At 40.3% G+C, this 19318-nt stretch overlaps 1 protein-coding gene across 1 annotated transcript; it reads left to right on the top strand.

Annotated features, from left to right (window-relative positions):
* Nucleotides 1-12338: 12338 nt before the first annotated feature.
* LOC112261658 (glucosamine-6-phosphate isomerase 2) lies at nt 12339-17228 on the top strand. Its single transcript, XM_024437153.2, has 7 exons — nt 12339-12480; nt 12774-12921; nt 13045-13146; nt 13840-14022; nt 15575-15759; nt 15980-16154; nt 16287-17228. The coding sequence occupies exons 2-7, from the start codon at nt 12798-12800 to the stop codon at nt 16343-16345; spliced, it is 828 nt and encodes a 275-aa protein (XP_024292921.1). The 5' UTR covers nt 12339-12480; nt 12774-12797; the 3' UTR covers nt 16346-17228.
* Nucleotides 17229-19318: the final 2090 nt, after the last annotated feature.

Genomic DNA, 19318 nt, shown 5'->3' with positions numbered 1-19318 from the left:
TGTACTGACCTTGCCTTCTAGATGATAGCGGGATGAACAGGCAGTGGCTCGGGTGGTTGTTATCCTTGATGATCTTTTTGGCTTTCCAGTGACGTCGGGTGCTGTAGGTGTTCTGGAGGGCAGGTAGTTTGTCGGACTGCCAGATGGTGAATCATCCCTCCAGAGAACGCGCTTACACCACTCCAGCCGCTGCTCGGCCATGGAATCCCATTTCATGAAGCTCCCAACGAAAAAGTTATAGTGCTGACGTTGCTTCCAGAGGAAATTTGGAACTTGGTAGTGAGTGTTGCAACCGAGGACAGATTACCTTTACATGCTACGTGCTTCAGCACTCGGCAGTCCCGTTCGGTAAGCTTGTGTGGTCTACCACTTAGCGGCTGAGCCATTATTGCGTCTAGACGTTTCCACTTCCTAATAACAGCACTTACAGTTGACCGGGGCAGCTCTAGCAGGGCAGAAATTTGACAAACTGACTTGTTGGAATGGTGGCATCCTGTGATGGTGCCACGTTCAAAGTCACTGAGCTCTTCAGTAAGGCTCTACTGCCAATTTGTTTATGGAGATTGCATGGTGGTATGGCAATGGGTGTGGCTGAAATAGCCAAATCCACTCATTTGAAGGGGTGTCCACATACTTTCGTATATATAGTGAATCTTAAAAATGTAATCATGGTCCAGAAACACTGGCATTGGACAGAAGCTCTTCTTTGATACACAGCAATGCAGGGGAATGCTGTAAGTTTGATGTCTAATGTGTCTCAAATTAAATAAAACCACTTTCGTATATTTTGATGTCCCAATAAATAATGGGTGACTTGGGCTGTACCTCAGTAGTCTTAAATATATTTTTAAACTATTCTCTCATGACCACTGGTAGGGTCTAGAAAGCTTGGTAGGGTAGGACTTTTTTTTAAATAAATTTTTATTTTACCGTTATTTTACCAGGTAAGTTGACTGAGAACACGTTCTCATTTACAGCAACGACCCGGGGAATAGTTACAGGGGAGAGGAGGGGGATGAATGAGCCAATTGTAAGCTGGGGATGATTAGGTGACCGTGATGGTATGAGGGACAGCTTGGGAATTTAGCCAGGACACCGGGGTTAACACCCCTACTCTTACGATAAGTGCCATGGGATCTTTAATGACCTCAGAGAGTCAGGACACCCCTTTAACGTCCCATCTTTTTAAAGTTGCTTACACCTATCCCATCCTCTAACATCAGTGCAATCAAATAATAAATACCATACAGTGTGTACATATACTGTAATTACACTGTAAATACATATACAGTGCCTTTGGAAAGTATACAAACCCCTTGACTTTTTCCACATTTTGTTATGTTACAACCTTATTTTAAAATGTATTAAATAGTTTTTTTCCCTCAATCTACACACAATACCCTATGACAAAGAAAAAACAGGTTTTTGTATAAATTAAATTAAAACTGAAATATCACATTAAAACATAATTATTCAGACCCTTTACTCAGTACTTGGTTGAAGTACCTTTGGCAGCGATTACAACCTTGAGTCTTGCTGGGTATGATGATACAAGCTTGGCACACCTGTATTTGGGAAGTTTCTCCCATTCTTCTCTGCAGATCCTCTCAAGCTCTGTCAGGTTGGATGGGGAGTGTTGCTGCACGGCTATTTTCAGGTCTCTCAAGAGATGTTTGATCGGGTTCAAGTCCGGGCTCTGGCTGGGCCACTCAAGGATATTCAGAGACTTGTCCCGAAGCCACTCGAGCGTTGTTTTGGTTGTGTGCTTAGGGTCGTTGTCCTGTTGGAAGGTAAACCGCCGCCCCAGTCTGAGGTCCTGAGCGCTCAGGAGGAGCTTTTCATCAAGGATCTCTCTGTACATTTGTCCGTTCATGTTTGCCTCGATCCTGACTAGTCTCCCAGTCCCTGCTGCTGAAAAACATCCCCACAGCATGATGCTACCACCACCATGCTTCACCGTAGGTGTGGTGCCAGGTTTCCTCCAGACGTGACGCTTGGCATTCAGAACAAAAATAGTTCAATCTTGGTTTTATCGGACCAGAGAATCTTGTTTCTCATGGTCTGAGAGTCTTTATGTGAATTTTGGCAAACTCCAAGCGGGCTGTCATGTGCCTTTTACTGTGGAGTGGCTTCCGTCTGGCCACTACCATAAAGGCCTAATTGGTGAAGTGCTGCAGAGATGGTTGTCCTTCTGGAAGGTTCTCCCATCTCCACAGAGGAACTCTAGAGCTCTGTCAGACCATCGGATTCTTGGTAACCTCCCTGACCAAGGCCCTTCTCCCCCCGATTGCTCAGTTTGGCCGGGCGGCCAGCTCTAGGAAGAGTCTTGGTTGTTCCAAACTTCTTCCATTTAAGAATGATGGAGGGCACTTCTGTTCTTGCACAATCCTATCTTAGAGCTCTACAGACATTTCCTTCGATCTCATGGATGTTTTTTTACTGTGGGACCTTATATAGACAGATCATGTCCAGTCAATTGAATTTGCCACTGGTGGACTCGCATTTAAGTTGTAGAAACATCTCAAGGATGATCAATGGAAACAGGATGTACCTGAGCTCAATTTCAAGTCTCATAGCAAAGGGTCAGAATACTTATGTAAATAAGCTATTTCTGTTTTTTCAGTTTTATAAATTTGCAACAATTTCTAAAAACCTGTTTTCACTTTGTCATTATTGGGTATTGTGTGTAGGATTGTGTGTAGGATTTTTTATTAATTTAATCCATTTTAGAATAAGGCTGTAATGTAACAAAGTGTCAAAAAGGGAAGGGGTCTGAATACTTTCCGAAGGCACTGTAGGCATTATGGTCACTTTTTGTTGGCAATGACGTAGATCCAGGGATTGTAGAAAGTGGAGGACTTGGCAAAGAGAGGTGCGATGATAGCAATGGGGGCAGGACTCTTTTTGGGGTCCTCAAATGATGCCCATAGACACACTATGGAGTATGGTGACCACGCCACCAGGAACATGACCATTACAATTGACATCTAGCCAGCAACGACAGATCAGAGAAAAAAGATTAATGTAGTTTTAATGGACTGTACATAACCTTCTGCCGATTTGCTACTGCTTGTTATAACCATAGAATCCTATAAGCAAATGTTATTTGTCACATGCGCCGAATACAACAGGTGTGTAGACCTTACAGTGAAATGCTTACTGACAAGCCCTTAACCAACAATGCAGTTTTAAGAAAAATACCTTCAAAAATCATTAAAGAGCAGCAGTAAAATAACAATAGCGAGGCTATATACTGGGGGTACTGGTACAGAGTCAATGTACGGAGGCACCGGTTAGTCGAGGTAAATGAGGTCATGTGTACAAGTAAGTAGAGTTATTAAAGTGACTATGCATAGATAATAAACAGAGAGTAGCAGCAGCGTAAAAGAGGGGGTGGGGGGGACAATGCAAATAGTCCTCCCCCACTTGATGAGCCATTTCATGAGCTGTTCAGGAGTCTTATGGCTTGAAAGACTATGTTGCGTGTTGGGGACCATACCCAGCAAAAAGAGTTTGTACCTAAGTTAATGCATAGGAGTTCAGACTGTAATTTAACGCTTTCATACTGGTTCAGGATGTGAAGTAGCACATGAAAGAGAATAACACTGTTTCAGGATGTGAAGATGCATGTTAAAGAGAATAACACTGGTTTCCAAATTGCATTTCAGATATGCTTCAGTGGTTATGAATATTGAATTACTGTTCATTGGAGAGGGGAAGATGTAGTAAGGTGGCCCTTGTGGGTATCCGTACCTACAGTTGAAGTCAGAAGTTTACATACACTTAGGTTGGAGTCATTAAACTCGTTCTTCAACCACTCCACAAATTTCTTGTTAATAAACTATAGTTTTGGCAAGTTGGTTAGGACATCTACTGTGTGCATGACACAAGTAATTATTCCAACAATTGTTTACAGACAAATTATTTCACTTATAATTCACTGTATCACAATTACAGTGGGTCAGAGGTTTACATACACTAAGTTGACTATGCCTTTAAACAGCTTGGAAAATTCCAGAAAGTTATGTCATGGCTTTAGAAGCTTCTGATTGACTCAAATGATGTCAATTAGCCTATTTGAGGTATTACAAGGCCTACCTTCAAACTCAGTGCCTCTTTGCTTGATATGAAGTATTGGGGTGGCAGGTAGCCTAGTGGTAAGAGCGTTGGACTAGTAACTGAAAGTTTGCAAGATCGAATCCCCGAGCTGACAAGGTACAAATTGTCGTTCTACCCCTGAACAAGGCAGTTAACCCACTGTTCCTAGGCTGTCATCGAAAATAACAATAGTTCTTAACTGACTTACCTAGTTAAATAAAAAATGTAATAAAAATATCATGAAAAAATCAAAATAATCAGCCAAGACCTCAGAAAAAAAATTGCAGACCTCCAAAAGTCTGGTTCATCCTTGGGAGCAATTTCCAAATGCCTGAAGGTACTGCGTTCATATGTACAAACAATAGTACGCAAGTATAAATGCCATGGGACCACACAGCTGTCATACCGCTCAGGAAGGAGTTGTGTTCTGTCTCCTAGAGATGAATGTACTTTGGTGTGAAAAGTACAAATCACTCCCAGAACAACAGCAAAGGACCTTGTGAAGATGTTGGAGGAAACAGTTACAAAAGTATCTATATCCACAGTAAAACGAGTCCTATGTCGACATAACCTGAAAGGTCGCTCAGCAAGGAAGAAGCCACTGCTCCAAAACCACCATAAAAAAGCCAGACTATGGTTTGCAAATGCACATTGGGACTAAGATTGTACTTTTTGGAAAAATTTCCTCTGGTCTGATGAAACAAAAATAGAACTGTTTGGCCATAATGACCATCGTTATGTTTGGAGGAGAAAGGGGGAGGCTTGCAAGCCGAAGAACACCATCCCAACCTTGAAGCACGGGGGTGGCAACATCATGTTGTGGGGGTGCTTTGCTGCAGGAGGATCTGGTGCACTTCACAAAATAGATGGCATCATGAGAAGGAAAATTATGTGGATATATTGAAGCAACATCTCAAGACATACAGTGGGGCAAAAAAGTATTTAGTCAGCCACCAATTGTGCAAGTTCTCCCACTTAAAAAGATGAGAGAGGCCTGTAATTTTCATCATAGGTACACTTCAACTATGACAGACAAAATTAGAAGAAAAAAAATACAGAAAATCACATTGTAGGATATTTAATTTATTTATTTGCAAATTATGGTGGAAAATAAGTATTTGGTCAATAACAAAAGTTTATCTCAATACTTTGTTATATACCCTTTGTTGGCAATGACAGAGGTCAAACGTTTTCTGTAAGTCTTCACAAGATTTTCACACACTGTTGCTGGTATTTTGGCCCATTCCTTCCATGCAGATCTCCTCTAGAGCAGTGATGTTTTGGGGCTGTTGCAGGATGTACCTGAGCTCAATTTCCACCATAATTTGCAAATTAATTAATTACAAATCCTACAATGTGATTTTCTGGATTTTTTTTCTCATTTTGTCTGTCATAGTTGAAGTGTACCTATGATGAAAATTACAGGCCTCTCTCATCTTTTTGAGTGGGGGAACTTTCACAATTGGTGGCTGACTAAATACTTTTTTGCCCCACTGTATATTCCAAATAATATCCATAATGTCCACAGAAACACATCAAACGTTTTTTATAATCAATCCTCAAGTTGTTTTTAAAATATATATTCGATAATATATCAACCGAGTGTGTAGCTTTTTCAATAACAGCGGGAGAAACAATGGCCGCTTTACTCAGTTGTGCAAAACTCACTCTGAGAGCCCCCACCTCTCCACTTACGCAAATTAAATCCTGAAACTATGTCTAAAGACTGTTGACATCTTAGGGAAGCCATAGAAAAAGGAATCTGGTTGATATCCCTTTAAATGGAGGATAGGCATGCATAGGAACAGAGAGGTTTCAAAATAAGAGGCACTTCCTGATTGGATTTTCCTCAGGCTTTCGCCTGCAATATCAGTTATTTTATACTCACAGACAATATTTTTTCAGTTTTGGAAACTTTAGAGTGTTTTCTATCCTAATCTGACAATTGTATGCATATTCTAGTTTCTGGGGCTGAGAAATAGGCAGTTTCAAATGGGTATGTTTTTTAGCCAAAAACGAAAATACTGCCCCCTACACGCAAAAGGTTAAAATAAAGTGGTGATCCTAACTGACCTAAGATGGGGAATTTGTATTATGATTAAATGTCAGGAATTGTGAAAAACGGAGTTTAAATGTATTTGGCTAAGGTCTATGTGAACTTCTGACTTAAACTGTATATATGACATGCACAGACTAGACTAGTAAACATGCTGAAGCTAGAAGATCATTGTCGTGCATCCTTATTTTAGATGATACTACACTGGCCATCCAAAAGATGTTCAGAACGGCATAGATCTGGAGCATCCCTTATTTCAGAATTTGTTTAGCAGGATTAAAACATTGACTTCATGTGGTCTGAAAACAAAGAGCAAGTGAAATTGAATGGATACCCACTTCGATTTTACTTTCTCATTTCCATTAGAGTCATTGTCAGAGGGGTGGCAACGGCCCCCCTGAAATATGGTTGGCCACCCTTAAGGCGTCCGCATGCTTCCCAGCCGAAACAGTTCAGAAGAGTTCATGCATATATTATGACATTTTGTGACGTTTTTGTTCGTTTTGCACTTCAGTAAGGGTTTTTCTGGCTGTTCGAGCGCAACACTGTTTTTCTAGAGGCAATTTATAGTTCGGAGCCGCAGTCTACACCCCTTCTTCGGGGATTGGTCAACAGTAGGGATTCTTTAATAAAGTTGTCATTCAATGAGACAACTCATTTTCATGCTATTTTTTTCGGTGAGAAATACTGCACAAAACATTTTAGTTTGACGTTAAAATTGAGCGACTAAGATCTCATTGGGTCAGAGCGGCGACGTCAACTCGCTAAGATTGGAGAAGGAAAAAAACATGTCTGCTATTAGCACTATTAGCGGGTGAGACAAACAGCTGTTTCTATCTTCTTCATACAATCTTTGTCCTAACTTTTGAACGGTTAGAGCTATTCGCTATTATGACCCCAATCCTGAAAGGTAAAAATCTCAGGAACATGTAAGGGAGAACCTACATGTGTAGCTTTTTTCCTATATAATCATACACCTTTCAAACCAAGATGTTTTCCCGCCAACTTTAGCATCCCAACAACCTTTTTTTTCTTTATATATGAAAGGTGTTGCCGGTGAAAAAGACCCTACTTTTATTTCCGCCAACTGACCTAGTCATGATTGCCATAAAGTTCTACCTACAGCTTAGTATGGAATGTAGCCGGAATGCTGTGGTGGCATTGACCAGCACTAAGCTCTTAAACTCTTGATGGTTGCTAGGCAGCGCCCGTTACTACTATCATCCTGGCAGTTCTAAACTTTGCAAGGCATGTCACTTTACCCATCTCTTTGCATAGCCCACCACATGCACTGTTTCCTTAACCACAACTAGATGGATCCATAAAGAAATACTGTGGGAATAAATATCACTGAATGACGAAAATATTGGAATAAAGTAGGCTAATGCAATTGATAGCATCAAATTGTTGCTTGCAAAGTCATCCAATTTGTATAATACACATGACTGAAGCAATAGCCTACCAGCGTGTGGTCAGCACCATTTCGCGCTGCTTTGAGACAAGCGTAGGGTCTTGATAAATAAATCAATGTCAGATTTGTATTTTTATCCGTTTGGATATTGATTAGGTTACAATTAGGCTGTGGAAAGTTGAGGTCAGTGCTGCTCATGATCATCTTGTCTAGTTGGCTCATTCATTAGCACTGATCAGAACATTTTGCCAATATGTTATGTAGCTTCACAAGTGGATTATTTTGCTCTTCATTCGTAGTCGCTCAGTAGCTGAGGCCTACTCCCGACCAAAAGCCTGTCTTAATCAATGTGATTTTGTTTCACTGAATCTCCTTCTGTATATTTGTTTAATTCTCTGGCTGGGCAAATAAGTGAAGGTTGTATAGCTCATCTATTCGTTTGCTCATCTATCACTGATCAGAAACATTTAGCTTGCAATAAGTGTAGGCCTATTCTTTTTTTTTTAGATTAAATGACAGATTAAATGTGAATCAAAAAAGCATGGGCTTGCCTTGGGTTCTGTTTCAAAATATAACTTGGTTTATATGACAGCGGTTCCACACATTACCATGACACAAGTTGTGTGGGAAAAATCAGGGTAGCCTAAGTGTGTCTTGTCTGTTTAATGAACAAAATAACTTTTGATTTCATGTGCATGGCGCAACCATATAGGCTGCACAGACCAGTAACAAAATATGCCATTCTATTCAGTTGAAAATAAATTGTATTAGTCTTAAAATGTTTCTTAGGACCTGCTTAAAATGTATTAATAATAGATTTCTTTGTGATGGTGAATATTCAATGGATTTATTCAAATATACGTCCACACACATCCGCCCACGTCTACTCCTCTTCTACACTGGCCGGCATCTGCAAGGGAGATATAAAAGGTTTATCCCGGCAAGAATGTGGTAAACATGGGACTGTATGAATGGAGTGGTGAGGAGGAGGCGCTCAGCCACTCTACATGTCCAGAAGTAATTTAGCCATTCATTGTAGCCATTGGTGCTCTGTAGAGTTTCTCGTGTAAATGACTCATTATACCAATAAAGTCTGATTTAAAAAAGATAACTATTGGAAAATACATTGAGTCGATAAATCTATATAGTGTGTATAAGCTGGAAGTAGAAGTGTTATTGTCAATTAGTTTACTCCAATTAGGAGAGGGGTGGTAGGGTTAGGGGAAAATAATCAAGGAAAATAATAAAATATGTATATACACACACAGTACCAGTCAAAAGTTTGGACATCTACTCATTACAGGATTTTTCTTTATTTTTTACTATTTTCTACATCATAGAATAATAGTGAAGACATCAAAACTATGAAATAACACATTTGGAATAATGTAGTAACCAGACAAGTGCTAAACAAATCAAAATATATTTGGTATTTTAGATTATTCAAAGTAGCCACCCTTTGCCTTGATGACAGCGGCTTTGCAGACTCTTGGCATTCTCTCAACCAGCTTCTTGAGTTATGCATTTCAAATCATTTCAATGAACAGATATGCCTACTTAAAAGTGAATGTGTGGAATTTCTTTCCTTCTTAATACATTTGAGCCAATCTGTTGTGTTGTGACAAGGTAGGGGTGGTATACAGAAGATAGCCCTATTTGGTAAAAGACCAAGTCCATATTATGGCAAGAACTGGTCAAATAAGAGAAACGACAGTCCATCATTACTTTAAGACATGAAGGTCAGTCAATCCGGAAAATTTCAAGAACACTTTGAACGTTTCTTCAAGTTCAGTCGCAAAAACCATCACGCTGTATGATGAAACTGGCTCTCATGAGGACCGCCACAGGAATGAAAGACCCAGAGTTACCTCTGCTGCAGAGGATAATTTAAATAGAGTAATCAGCCTCAAAAATTGTAGCCCAAATAAATGCTTCAGAGTTCAAGAAACAGACCAATCTCAAAATCAATTGTCCAGAGTATACTGCATGAATCAGGACTTTATGGTTGAATTGCTGCAAATAAACCACTCCTAAAGGGCACCAATAAGAAGAGGAGACTTGCTTGGGCCAAGAAACACAAGCAATGGACATTAGACCGGTGGAAATCTGTCCTTTGGTCTGATGAGCCCAAATTTGAGACTTTTGGTTCCAACCACAGTGTCTTTGTGAGACCCAGAGTAGGTGAACGGATGATCTCTGCATGTATGGTTCCCACCGTGATATATGGAGGAGGTGGTGTGATGATGCTTTGCTGGTGACTCTGTCTGTGATGTATTTAGAATTCAAGGCACACTGTGTAAGTGTTATTTGACCAAGAAGGAAAGTGATGGAGTGCTGCATCAGATGACCTGGCCTCCACAATCACTCAACCTCAACCCAATTGAGATGGTTTGGGATGAGTTGGACCGCAGAGTGAAGGAAAAGCAGCCAACAAGTGCTTAGCGTACGTGGGAACTCCTTCAAGACTGTTGGAAAAGCATTCCAGATGAAGCTGGTTGAGAGAATGCAAAGAGTGTGCAAAGCTGTCATCAAGGCAAAAGGTGGCTAATTTGAAGAATCTAATATATATTGATTTGTTTAACCCTTTTTTGGTTACTACATGATTTCATGCTATTTCATAGTTTTGATGTTAACTATTATTCTACAAAGAAAAACCCTTGAATGAGTAGGTGTGTCCAAACTTTTGATTGGTACTGTATATATCAAAGGAGTGCCTTTGATTTAACGGCCTGCGCATGTGCAGTTCGGTGTGAGATGACCGTTAGACACGATGACGTGTTTGTTCGTATGAGCTTTGATAGCCACATCGCCATGACATCATCTACAAGTCTGATCGGGGATTTCTACTGGTGAAGCAGTTATACTGTACTACTTTCTTTGACTCAATGTTGTTACGCGCTTCTACATCTGCATTGCTTCCTGTTTGGGGTTTTAGGCTGGGTTTCTGTACAGCACTTTGTGACATCGGCTGATGTAAAAAGGGCTTTATAAATACATTTGATTGACTGACTAACAAATGGAGGCAGACATTTTAATAGACATTTAGAGAAAATGTGCATATTTTCCAACACTAAACATACAAATATGTATTTACACTAATAGGGAAGATGAAATCTTAGTTTGTCCTTTTATAATTTGATTATACTATATTTAAAAGCATATACGTCATTTCAAGCCTTATCATCATACGGTTTTGTTGAATAGAAAATACATCATAAAATATTTCATATTTTTATCATATTTGTAAGTTATTGTAATCGAGTTTGTGCCCTCAAAAGTGACTACTAGAAAAGTAATATTTGAACCTTTCTTGGAATATGCAGCATTACTAATTGTTCATGGCCCTCATGATAAATAATTTATTTTGGGGATTACAAAGATTACATTTAGTTACATTTAACTGGTTTAAAAGTTTTTAAACCATTTAGCAGTATTCTCAATGATAACTTCTTGTTCTTCGCATATCGTTTTTCCAATTCATAAGTCCCTCCTTCTTCTGTGGGTTTTATGGTGGACTACAACCCCCAAAAGGTGTATTGCCTCCACCAACTGGACAGGTTGAAAGGTAAAAATAAAATCAATATGTAACTTAATGCCCCCACCCCCACACTCTTTTAAAAAAAGTACATTTACAAAACCAAAACTCCCACTTCTTCCTTCAAATCTCCATATCTCCCTTCTCAGGCTCTAAGGCCTGAGAGGGTGGTACGGCTTGTGACAATACTCCATGCAAGTCCTTTGCCAAGAAATTTGTCAGTCCCAGGAACCGCTCATCTGCATCCACAATAATATCTATCTTCCTGGACCTTCTCTCCACCTTGGCAGTGCCATTGATCACCATAGCTATAAAAGGCCACAAAGTCCACCTTTTTTACCTTTAAAATATCTGAGTCCTGCTGGTGAAAGGCAACCCCTGCAGCCTGCAGTAAAAGGCCTATCCACCACCATGAGCTCTTCAGTTGCACAATTTGAACCCTCAGCCCTTTTAACAGCCCTCATTATCTTTCACACTTGTTGGGCATTCCAAAGATGTGGCTTCATGGGTCCCATCACATTTAACATGTCACATTTCCATCACTTTTAAAACACATGACATGATCTTTTCCACAACTTGGACACCTCGGCTTCTCTCTTCTGCAAACACTTGAAACATGTCCAAAAGCTTTAGTGATCATTTTCGTGATCACACTGCATTGGTCTTGGGATACATGCTATGACTCTGTAGTTTATATAACACAAACTGAACTTCAGTAGGGAGAGACTTCATATAAAAAAAGAAGAGAGACTTCATTTTTTCATCATTCACCGCACGATCTCTCCAGGAATATTTTTCATCTCTTCAACATCGACTTCCCACAAGAGGCCAGATACTAACACCTTCATGGGTTCCCTGTTCCGAAGAGACATACACGACACGTCAAACTCCTCAAAGCGGGTGAGACGCAACACACGTTCCTTATGATCAGAGAAGTACGAAAACTCAATGCAAGCACGCCTATCGTGATCCTCACAGCCTTCACTTTACCCAGCACTTTGGAAATCTCAGTTTGGAAATTTGAAATAGATTTTTCAATATTGGTAATCCGATCAGCTGCTCCTCATTAACAAATTGTACAAGATACGAAGGGATATTCTCAGAACTGTACATTACTTCGCTCCGTTCTCCATTCTTTTGGACAATATTCAATATCTCCTTGATTCTACCGCCATGACATTCACAATCCACACCAGCTTCCGCTTTCTTTTCCTCCAGAAGTCCCCCTTCACTAAGTAACCAATGAATGAGCACGTACTGGTCGTATGAACAACCGGAGGTGAATAACGTGATCAGTACAGTGTGTTTACATTGTGTCGCCAGAAAGCAAGAAAAAACGGTAAACTTGAAATAGCCCAGATTCACAACGAGACCAAGAGGGTGAGCCTATTTGCTTAATTATTTTACAAGTTCTTCACAAAAATGTTTTAATGAATGCCAGCACATGTTGCTAATTTCAGCGACTGCAAGATGTAAGTTACTGTTTTGGTCGCTAGCTAAGTTAGCTAATACAAGCCAAACTAGCTAGCTAATTAGCTTGTTAGGGCAGATGCTTAACGTTAGCTATCTATCAAACTGTGAGGACGACATTTTATGTGTGATTTGGATAGCTAGTTCGCTATATGAATGAGCAAATTAGCTTGCCTTATTGGTCCTTGTTGATTCCCTGTTAGATCTCTCCATTCAACACCTCCAAAATGAGACTGGTGATCCTGGAGGACTATGACCTGGCCAGTGAATGGGCAGCCAAATACATCCGCAACAGAATCATCCAGTTCAAGCCCAGTGCTGACAGATACTTCACTTTAGGATTACCCACAGGTAAACGTTGGTTGATTTGCAGATAAAATAAGTGTATCTGGTAATGACTAACTTGCCAGGGACTAAATGTTAGTTTGCATGTCATGTAGGTATGTAAGTATCATCCATGTCCCTCTCTTTTAGGAAGCACTCCGTTTGGCTGTTACAAAAAGTTGATAGAGTTTCACAAGAATGGGGACCTCTCTTTCAAATATGTGAAGACCTTCAACATGGATGAGTATGTGGGTGAGTTTGAGCCTACAGGTACAAAGTACACTCCCAACCACAGATGGGATAAGATTTGTTTTAGCTCAAGCCAAACCCTTAGTAGCAGCAAAGGGTCAAATATCAAACCCTGTATGATTTTTGGGGAGTAATAGAAGTAGTGATGTAGAATCAGAGTGGTGTAGCCTTGCAGGAAGAAAGAATCTGTCCACTCGGCTCATTTATAACCTGAGGAAGTGGGAGGTGGCTGGGAGTTAAGCTGACTTGGCTGGATTTTATTAGCAGCGTGATCGAAACTGGCATTTGTTTTTGCTTTAGTCTTTAAATGCAAGAATGTCACATCAAGTTATGGCCCTCTGCCTCAAAAGTCTGAACTTTCTCCTGTTTTAGCAAATTGGTAAGGTGCAGGCAATTAAGTAGAAACAACATTGCCTACCGATTCATCCCCATCTTATTGCATATGCCTTTATACTCCCTTTCTATCAGCAATGATGAGAAAATGTATTGCTCTAACCTGTCTTTCCTACCAAATCAAAGCTTATTTAGTAGCCTATATGCACACAGTACAATGAAATGCTTACTTGCAAGCTCTCCTCTCAAACAGTGCAACTGTTTTTTTTAAATATAAGTAAGTAAAGCACAAAAGAACACTGTTGTAAAATTTGTAAGAAATATAACTATAGTAAGAAAAACAATTACTTATATTACTTATAGGCCTGCCCCGGGCCCACCCAGAGAGCTACCACTCCTACATGTGGAACAACTTCTTCAAGCACATTGACATTGATCCAGCTAATGCCAGTATCCTGGATGGCAATATCACTGACCTGGAAGCAGAGTGTGAGGCCTTTGAGAAGAAGATCACCCAGGCTGGGGGAATCGACTTGTTTGTGGGAGGTCAGTTTTTATACTTGCATGCATGCCGGTGGCTTAAATTGGTTTTAATGTGTTTTAACACCCTGAATACAGAATAAACATTCAGAGATGACCCGTAGTGTGTTTCTATTTTATCTTCAATTGATTGAATTTAGGTCCAAAGTCTCAGGGCTACCTTTATGTTAATGCAACTGTCCTCTGGTCATTAATCAATTTGTCAATGGTCTATGTTCATTAAAGGAGCTAATGTCTTAAAGGAAAAGTCCACCCTAAAACGATATTTTGGTATTTGTTTAATTAGTCCATTGTTGATATAGTCCCAAAATGTTTTGCTCGTTAAACATCTCATTCCAAATTCATGGGCATTAATATGGAGTTGGTCCCCCCCCCTTTTGCTGCTAAAACAGCCTTCACTCTTCTGGGAAGGCTTTCCACTAGATGTTGGAACATTGAGCCACGAGCATTAGTGATGTTGGGCGATTAGGCCAGGCTCGCAGTTGGCATTCCAATTCATCCTGAAGGTGTTCAATGTGGTTGAGGTCAAGGCTCTTTGCAGCCCAGTCAAGTTCTTACACACCGATCTCACCATACCATTTCTGTATGGACCTCGCTTTGTGCACATGGGCATTGTCATGCTAAAACAGGGAAGGACCTTCCCCAAGCACGGAATCATCTAGAATGTCAATGTATGCTGTAGCGTTAAGATTTCCCTTCACTGGAACTAGGGGGCCTAGCCCGAACAATGAAAGACAGCCCCAGACTATTATTCCTCCACCAAACTTTACAGTTGGCACTATGCATTGGGGCAGGTAGCGTTCTCCTGGCATCCGTGTTTCCGCTGCTCCAGAGTCTAATGGCGGCGAGCTTGACACCGCTCCAACCGACGCTTGGCATTGTGCATGGTGATCTTAGGCTTGTGTGTGGCTGCTCGGCCATGGAAACCCATTTCATGAAGCTCCCGACAAACAGCTATTGTGCTGATGCTGCTTCCAGAGGCAGTTTGGAACTCTGTAGTGAGTGTTGCAACTAAGGACAGATGATTTTTCCGTTATTCAGACTCGGCGGTCCCGTTCTGTGAGCTTCTGTGGCCTACCACTTTGCGGCTGAGCCATTGTTACTCCTAGACATTTCCACGTGACAATAACAGCACTTACAGTTACTGACTTGTTGGAAAGGTGGCATCCTATGACAGTACCACATTGGAAGTCACAGCTCTTCAGTAAGGCCATTCTACTGCCAATGTTTGACAATGGCTATATCATGGTTGCGTGCTCAATTTTAAACACCTGTCAGCAACGTGTGTGGCTGAAATAGCCAAATCCACTCATTTGAAGGGATATCCACATACGTATCTAACTTTCAAAATAGAGAAATACAGCCGGTATGATGTATTTCGCATCATATGTGTTGCAAAACATAGCATTATATGATGCAAAATAGCATACCGGCTGTATTTTGAAAGTTTTATATCTTACCTTGATTGTGGGCATGCAAAACATTTTGGAACTATGTCAATAATGGACTAATGAAACAAATACCAAAAGATAATTTTAGTTATTAATTCTCTCTCAAGGTATTGGACCAGACGGCCACATTGCCTTCAATGAGCCAGGCTCCAGTCTAGTCTCCAGGACCAGAGTGAAGACTTTAGCAAAGGACACCATCGTAGCGAATGCCCGTTTCTTTGGCAACGACCTGTCAAAGGTCCCCACCATGGCCTTGACTGTGGGTGTGGGGACAGTCATGGATGCCCGAGAGGTAAACTAGGTCTTAACACGATATTCATCTATTTCGTATGTTTTCATGGCACAGATATTTTTACACTATGTAGACAAAATAAACTTTTTAACCTAATGTAGATGTACTAAAAAGCAACGGCTAACTTGTGTTGCAATTTTGAATGTGTTCATTATGATTCTTGTGTCAATAGATGTTTCAATTATAATGATTTTATATTGATTGTGTTTGTTTGTTATAGGTTATGATTCTTATCACTGGAGCCCACAAAGCCTTTGCCCTGTACAAAGCAATAGAGGAGGGGGTCAACCACATGTGGACCGTCTCAGCCTTCCAGCAGCACCCACGCACCATCTTTGTGTGTGACGAGGACGCCACACTGGAGCTCAGAGTCAAAACAGTCAAGTACTTCAAAGGTAAGCATGGAATAGGACAGGGTTTACTATAAAGGAAATTGGTTACAACAAAGGTAGTGCACTTTGATACTGGCCAGTTGGTAATTATTACCCACCTAACATGTTTACCATTAATTGTTAATTTCCCTCCAGGTTTGATGCATGTTCACAACCGACTGGTGGATCCAGTACTCAGCATAAAGGACCAATAATGGAGAATAAAACCAAGTCAGAGAATTCCAGACCTCAAAATGGTGGATGGACCCAGTTGTTGGTAGGCTACAACCAGCATGCCAATGTGCCAGAGAGATTGTTTGTCAGCACTTCAGTTGAGGGGCTGTGGTTTAAGGCTGCCATAACAACTAACCAAGCATTACAGTGCATGAGATTTGCTCAGTTTGTTACATTGCATTAGGATACTATGAAGGCTAACTGTAAATGCCCCCTCAGCTGATATGTTAAAGATGCCATGAATTCTCATATACAACTGTTACCAATATATTATGAGGTCAGAATCTTTGCAGTATTAGTCTCAAACAGATTTATTTGCCTTCTCGACTACTCTTCTTTCTTCCATCTGCACAATCTAGAGACGGGATGGATGAAAGCAAAATGTTTAGACCAGCTTAGATGAAATAAATCCAGTTTGGGTTGTTGAGACCTGTTTAACAGGGAAACATACAACACTATAGTTCCTTTACACTCCATTCCATGTCATTTGTAGCTTTGAACGCTCCGTAGGTTTGTTTACCTGACAGTCAGTTATACTTTTCAAGTCGCCACTGCAGTGATTTACACTCAATATACCTTCTTTTGTATCCGAAATGTCATTCTTGGCCATGTTGTATGCTCTCACAAGATTGTATCGGCAATCATTTGATGTCAAGGCATCATGTTAACTTTTCAAACATCTCTAATCAGTCATTAATTTACCTTTTTGTTGTTATTTTGTAGAACATTCTACCAGAACAAGTATGTTTTCATTTCAATGTAACTCAATTTTTCCCAACTACTGGGCTTACAAGATTACTGAGTCTTTTAGAAATTAATTGTGCACATAATGTACTGTAACTCATAAAAATGCTTCATACCGGCTGTATTTGTATTTCGAAAGTTATGTATCTTGAAAACTTGATTGCTGATATGCAAAACATTTTGGAACTATATCAGCAATGGACTAATGAAACAAATACCAAAATATAGTTTTTCTGAGTAATTATCTCTCAAGGTATCGGACCAGATGGCCACATTGCCTTCAATGAGCCAGGCTCCAGTCTAGTCTCCAGGACCAGAGTGAAGACCTTGGCGAAGGACACCATCATAGACAATGCCCGTATCTTTGGCAACGACCTGTCAAAGGTCCCCTCATAAATGGTTTAGTTCTATAATTTCAATGAAGATGCTTCTTGTAAAGAAATGTCATTTATTTAGTATTACTTATTCAGAGTTGTATACTCAGGAGTCAGATTTAGGGGGTTATTATTTTATGGAAAGAGAACATATTATCTAGTGCAAATATTGAGTTTTGTTACATTCATTTTTCTGAAATGCATGATACACAGGGGAATGAAGGCAACACTATTGGGAGTGAAATATGAATTTCTAGTCTCACTGTTGTACACTAGGTGTCACTCTCTACTAAGATACAAAATCAGAGGGGCCAGTACCAATTGATGAGAGGAATAGTATACCATTTTGCGCGTGTTCGTGCTCATCTGTACTGTGCTGGCTCAGATATTTTTAACATTGTCATTCCCAGCATGGCTCCACAAACTTTAGTGGATGTGAAACCAGGCCAGCACTGTGCGGCTTGGTTCATTAAACATTTCCTGTAGCTTTTCCTTCACTTTGAAAGCATGGAGTAGATATTGTTTAGATCTTTCTTTTGAGATTGTCTTTCTACACAGTTAGCTTTAGATTTGTCTGCATTAGTTCTATCCAATGTATGCTTATTACTAAGGCTTCTGCTAGCAAAACAATACGCTGTAAGTGGATTACACCACCTCTTCTGTTTAATTTCTTCATTCATGGTGTCGTTTGGATCTTAGCTAGAAACCTGCCGCCACTAGCATAGCATAACCAGAGGGAGGCAATCTGGCTTTCACAATTGTAAAACTACCAGACAGATTCCAAGCACAGGTTGATATTTCCCGTTTACTGATTAAGACATCTCTGCTGCATTAACATTGCTGTGGCTAATTTGATTTAATCTGGTCCTACATAAAACACTAGTTCTGTAAAAATACAAATCAGTCTGCATCACAGTTCTAAAGTAGCCCTGTGGTAACTTTAATTATGTCATTTCTGATGTTGATTAGATTTGACTTGTAAATACAAAGTAATTGCTTTGTTGATATTATGCAGAGCTTAATTACCCAGCCTGCAGAATGACAAGACGGAGTCAACCTCTGCTCTTTGTTTGTGTGCTAATAGAATGATCTGACAATTTGTTCTGCTTGATGTTAATGGTTTTTCCCTCAGTATGCAAAATGAAGGCACTGTTAACCAGGAAAGTTAACCAAAACCCCCAGGGAATTGACATAATAGAGAAGCCTAAACTGTATCCATTATCAAGCAGTGCCATCCCTCTGCTTAAACAGTCCCACCAACGGGGTACCGTGAGATTATGATGGAGTCTGTTGATCCTATGGATTTAGGCCTTTATACCCATAACAACTGGACTAAAGTCAGTTTTGTGGTGCAACTCATAATTTCTTACATTCGGGGAGCGAGTGTTTAGGAGAGGTTTTTGTTCAAAGGGAGTTGGAAGAATTGACCCTAAATCAGTTGTTAAGGGCCATAAAATAACTCCATTGAAGTCCATGACAGGATGAGGATCTCCTGATCAAATGCCCACCTAACCGCCCCTTTCATTACTGCCGCCTCTGGTTGTGCCGAGTGGTTCTTTGCACAGAATATCATGTGATACCCAATGTTCTAACACCCATTTGGGCTTTAGGTCTTTGCTTTGGCAGTAAATGAAAATAAACCGCCACAAATGGAGAGGAAAATTGCCTGTCAGTCGCTAGCCGTCGCTCTTAGTAAAGCAAGTGTGCTAAACTACCCAACGGGGGCAGAATAGCAAAGAAAGCACTAATCAATGCAATCTGAAGACAAACCGTGATACGTTTGCAATGTGTGACAGCTTGTCAGTAGCCTGTGGACCCTTGTTCTGTCAAAATGAC

This window comes from Oncorhynchus tshawytscha, linkage group LG11, assembly GCF_018296145.1.
Source record: "Oncorhynchus tshawytscha isolate Ot180627B linkage group LG11, Otsh_v2.0, whole genome shotgun sequence".
NCBI lineage: Eukaryota > Metazoa > Chordata > Actinopteri > Salmoniformes > Salmonidae > Oncorhynchus > Oncorhynchus tshawytscha.
Note: the sequence above shows the minus strand (reverse complement) of the source record. Positions and strands in the feature narration are given on the sequence as shown.